At 37.2% G+C, this 4,777-nt stretch overlaps 1 protein-coding gene across 1 annotated transcript; it reads right to left on the minus strand.

Moving 5' to 3' along the window:
* Positions 1 to 329: 329 nt before the first annotated feature.
* On the minus strand, positions 330 to 3,862 carry LOC145015135 (uncharacterized). Its single transcript, XM_078973583.1, has 2 exons — positions 3,616 to 3,862; positions 330 to 3,448 (listed from the first exon to the last, which is right to left on the minus strand). Exon 2 carries the CDS (start codon positions 3,307 to 3,309, stop codon positions 478 to 480), a length of 2,832 nt encoding a protein of 943 aa, XP_078829709.1. The 5' UTR covers positions 3,310 to 3,448; positions 3,616 to 3,862; the 3' UTR covers positions 330 to 477.
* Positions 3,863 to 4,777: the final 915 nt, after the last annotated feature.

The raw sequence follows: 4,777 nt of genomic DNA on the forward strand, positions 1-4,777 counted from the left end.
TTTATGAATGGTACTCCTTTTTATTTCTATTTCTATGTTTTGATATGTATATAATTTTCTGTTGTTGAATAGTTTTTTCAACTACTTCCAGGTTATTAACAACAACAAGTATTATGGATTTAAGCAATTCACCTAATAACTTTTTGTCGATGATAAATCTACTTCAGTTGGAGATCAACAACTTATGTACATGAACAAAGCTGAACAAGTTAATGAAGAAACAAAGGGGATGAGACTTTAGTATTTTTGTACTTCTAATAGCATTGTATTTTTAGTTTTCCCCATTCTATTGTGTAGGAAGTTAAATGTATTGTTATGTATGTATAAAGTAGTGTAATATATGAATACATAAAATTTTCGAACGGGCCTCATTTTTTATTTTGCCCCGGACCTCCAATCGTCTTGGCCCGGCCCTGATTACATGTAGGAAATACTGAACTACCGACCAATGTACAAAAGTTGATCTACATTCATATTTTACATTTTACTCCTCATTCTAACTAATTTAGACAACGTTTCCTGAGCAGCCAAAGTTTGAGCATGATTATGGCCAAGCATCACAGTCCGTATGCCGATACATGTCCTACAAAGCTCTTCTCCATAATCAAAATGTCCACCTCTCAACAACAATTTAGCTCTCGTTTCAAGCAATGTCGCCTTCAACAGTGTCAAATCTTGGCATACATACTCGTCAATCGTCATATTCATGTTCATGTTTCTCTTCTTTTTCTTCTTCCAACACAACGATCCACGACACCAATCCTCTATCTTAGACTCGAATGATTTCTCAACTTCTTCAAGAACATTTGTGCACACTTTCAATAGCTCTAAAGCCGAGTCACATCTAGAGAATGTAGTGAATGCACATAAAGCTAAAGGGAGAGCTATCTTTTTAATAAAATAAACCATGTCAAGAGCCTTTAGTTGGACTAAGGGTGGTGTGGTTTTGAATCCGAATACAAGGAAAACAGAAGCCCAAAGGTGGTTTGAGTTAAACATTGGGTTTCCTATCTTCCTTATACTATAAACCATTGCTTTAGCTGCTAGTAAACCCCCTTTTTTCTTACCAAAAACTCGAGTTATGGGGTGAAACATGATACAAGAAGTAGAGTACTGATTGTTGCTTCTTCTAACAAGGCCTAATTTAACTAAAACAAGAGCTGAATCTTCTTCTTTTTTCCATGTGTAGCTCTTAATGAAACCCGAAGAACAAAAAAGAGTGAAATTACCAGAATTGACCCATTTCTTGAATCGGTTTTTTGTGCATGGAGTCATGTGAGTTGAAGCAACAGCTAGTAAATTTGGTGAGATGGGTGAAGGGGAAAACCAAGCTCCTGTTAAAAGCATCCTTAAGGCAAGATGGTTTTTAATTCCTTTAGCTTCTTGCAAAATTGTAACGCAAAATATTAAAACTTTGAGAAGAAACTGATTGTTTCCCCAAAATGGTTCGTCAAAATGAGATGTAGCTTCCTTAGGGATCTGGTCGATGGCTTGAAAGAGGGCGAAGGGCGAAATGGTAATTTCAGATAGCAAAGAACCAATCACGGATAACCCAAAACTTGACCTCCCCAATTTCTCATCAAATTTCCTCAGAATTTCATCGTCTTGAAAAGGGTATTCTTTCGTTCGTCTTCCTTTTATTAACATCATTGCATCGGATAATGGCAATGGTTGAAGTTGCATTGGTTCAAATTTCATTACTTTTTCAAGTCTTGTTGTTATAATCACATGGGAAGAACCGGTGTTTCCTTGTATCAGATTGTGTAAATCTTTTTCTGTTTCGAGATTATCGATGATTAACAAATACGGGATATCGCGAAACAATTCCCGTTTTACCCTCTTGAAGGCTTCTGTTTCTAGCTCATCAAAGCTTCTGATCCTCCCTCTTTCTTTCTCGGAATCTGCACTTACATCTAACCCTAGATGTAAAGACAAATTCAGTAGATTTTGGCTTAAATGTTGAGATTCCCCACCTACCCATATAACCAATTTGTATCTCTGTGAATATCTGTGAGCAAATTCCAGTGCCACCTCTGTTTTCCCCATTCCAGGTTCGCCATTGATGCACACTACGCTACTTCTGAAGCTCTTTGTTTTCTTGTGTTTAGGTTTAGGTCTTTTCACCGAGTGTTTTCCAATCAATGGTGCAATCGTAACATCTGAATTTGGCTCTTTTAACTTCCCATCTCTAATTCCATCAACTTCGATTTCAGTTTCTCCAAAAAGAGTGGTTTCAATCTCTGCAATTTCCTCTTCTCTACCAATGAAACATCTGTTCTTGGGAAATGGCATTTCATCGACGTTGTTTTCAGTTTCTTTTTCCGCAACAGTACTCTTCCTCCCGAGCTTTCCTGTTAAGATCCCAACTGATCTACATACACAACGTCTCCAATTCCCCTCATTTGCTTCTAGTTTAAATTCATGGAATTTCATCAACCATTCAATTGCTTCGTTGCAATCTTTACCATCTGAATTCCGACCAAGAACATTGGTGACTTCATTCAGATTGGTGTCGAAGAACACCGGGATTAGATTCTTCTTTTGAGCAAAATACCTTATTTCTTCAGATGCGAGATGATTCAAAAGGCTATGCTTTGTGACGACCACAATTCCAAATGTAACAGAGCAAATAACCCTGTCAGCAATCTCGTGGCTCTGAGAATCTTCGTATTTTGCTCTGTCTGCAACAAAACAAGCAATGCCCTGAAGTTCAAGCTCTGATTTGAGCCACTTGCAAAATCTAATCAGGTTGGGGTTTTCGCCATGATATCCGATGTAAATATCACAGCTCCTCAATTTGGCACTAGAAGACCTTTTTGCGAAAGGAATCCGTGTAACTGGAAATGAGAATGAGATACGAGGTACTGTTGCATTATTAGTATTATTATCGGGACATGTTACAGGGACACAGTCGACGATTTTCAGCTTTGCGGAATCGGAAAAGTCGTCGGAAGTGCTGGGCATGTCATCGGAGTGAGACCCACAATGGGATTCTGGAGTAGAAGTTTGAGTAAATGTAGTAATGGTGGATGGATTAGCGATTATTTTGTTTTCTAGATGATGATATGGATCATCTCCGGTGGCTCTGGGAGATATGTAAGGAGACTGTAGGGCTGAAACGAAAGCTGAAGAAGATGAAGAGTTATATGAAGATGACGATGAGATTGATGAAGCAGAAACAATGTCGTTGATCGAGATTTCTTTTCTAGGGTTATGCGTTGAAGTCGATATCTTGATTGTGAGGTTCACGGCTGAAAAGCCTCTAGAAACCTTCTTCGATAATGGTTCTGATTCTTGTTCTTCATTCATCTTCAAACCTCAAACAACAGCTTCTCGAAAATCACGCTGGGTTTCGCGAAACACGAAACAAAAATACCTTCAGCTGTTGAGAAATCACGATCACATTCAAGGAATCGAGCTCTTCTTCTCACGTTTGAAGGTGGTCAAACTTCAGAAGAACAAAGTTTTGATCAGAAATGAAGATCAAGAACGAAACTTGGATTCTAGAATGCAAAAAATTATGCTGACACAAGTTTAAAAAAGAATAAAAGTTTTTTTTTACGATCGAAACCTGATTCAGCATGATGAACATGAAGAAATGGGATAATAACATACATGTGAAGAACGCATCATTGTGGGCCTTTTTCTGTCAGAAGTACAACACGCCTTGCTTTTCACTGTTTTAAACGAATCAAACCTGAAGAACTCAACAGTTTCTTGACATCGCATACCTATAATAGTATAATTAGATCATTGGAGTACAACCTCAATAGCTGAAGGTACAACTCTATCTGGAAATCTTGTTTTCATTGTACAACAAGAAAGAATCAAGGTCAGATCTCTCTCTCACACACACCTGGTGCAATTGAAGACGAGTAAATGGGGTAGATCCAAAAAGGGGTTTGAATTGTTTAGTAAACGATCTATGTAAAACATAAAGTAAAGATTCAGCACATTATTTATTTCTTGAGGTTAGGTCAAGTATTGTTTATTCTACATTTTAAAAATAATCGTGCTAAATAGGCTTTTTAAGACCTGTAATTTAGGTCGGCTTGTCTTTCTAACTTCATTTTACAATGTGAAGATCGATGGGAAATGCGACTCAAGGGGAAAGGGACTTTAATCAAGTTAAGAAAAGTGAAAACATACTTTAAAACACATAGTTTGTTTGTTAATGGGGCCAAGTATATTGATGACAAGTTTAAGTATCGTTGTGGATAGGGTTCATACTTGTTAAAAAGTGTACGTGGGAAGTATTAGACAAGTTTATAGTGACTTTTTTACCCTTGAAAGCAATAGTAATAATGTTAAAATATAAACATTTGTATGTACATGTTTACTTCGTATACATTTGAGGTATATAATATCTTTGATTACATGGGAACTATTAGACAAGTTAATAGTGGGCCCGGTGAAATGAATATGGATTGATAGAGGCAACCATGTTCTGGTAGTAATTTGCATGTTCTTTCTTTAATGACATGATTATGCTCATCTGGAAAGAAGATACTCTGACTCCTTTTCATTTATTTCTTGTTTTTGTATTTCTTCGACACATTTCATAGTTTAGATGTGTGTGATTCACAAACAATTTACCATTTATAGGACTTTACTTGTGTTTCTTTAGACTACTCGGAGTGGACGAGTGGGCAACGCCCACTCCCGTTATTATGCATCATAACACGTGATAACGCCAGTGAACACCGTTCCTTCCTCTCGTTATTACATGTTAAAGGCTTTTGCGTTACTTCCATGTTACCACCATCACATTTGGTAA

This window comes from Lactuca saligna, chromosome 9 (genome assembly GCF_052625555.1).
Source record: "Lactuca saligna cultivar CGN05327 chromosome 9, ASM5262555v1, whole genome shotgun sequence".
NCBI lineage: Eukaryota > Viridiplantae > Streptophyta > Magnoliopsida > Asterales > Asteraceae > Lactuca > Lactuca saligna.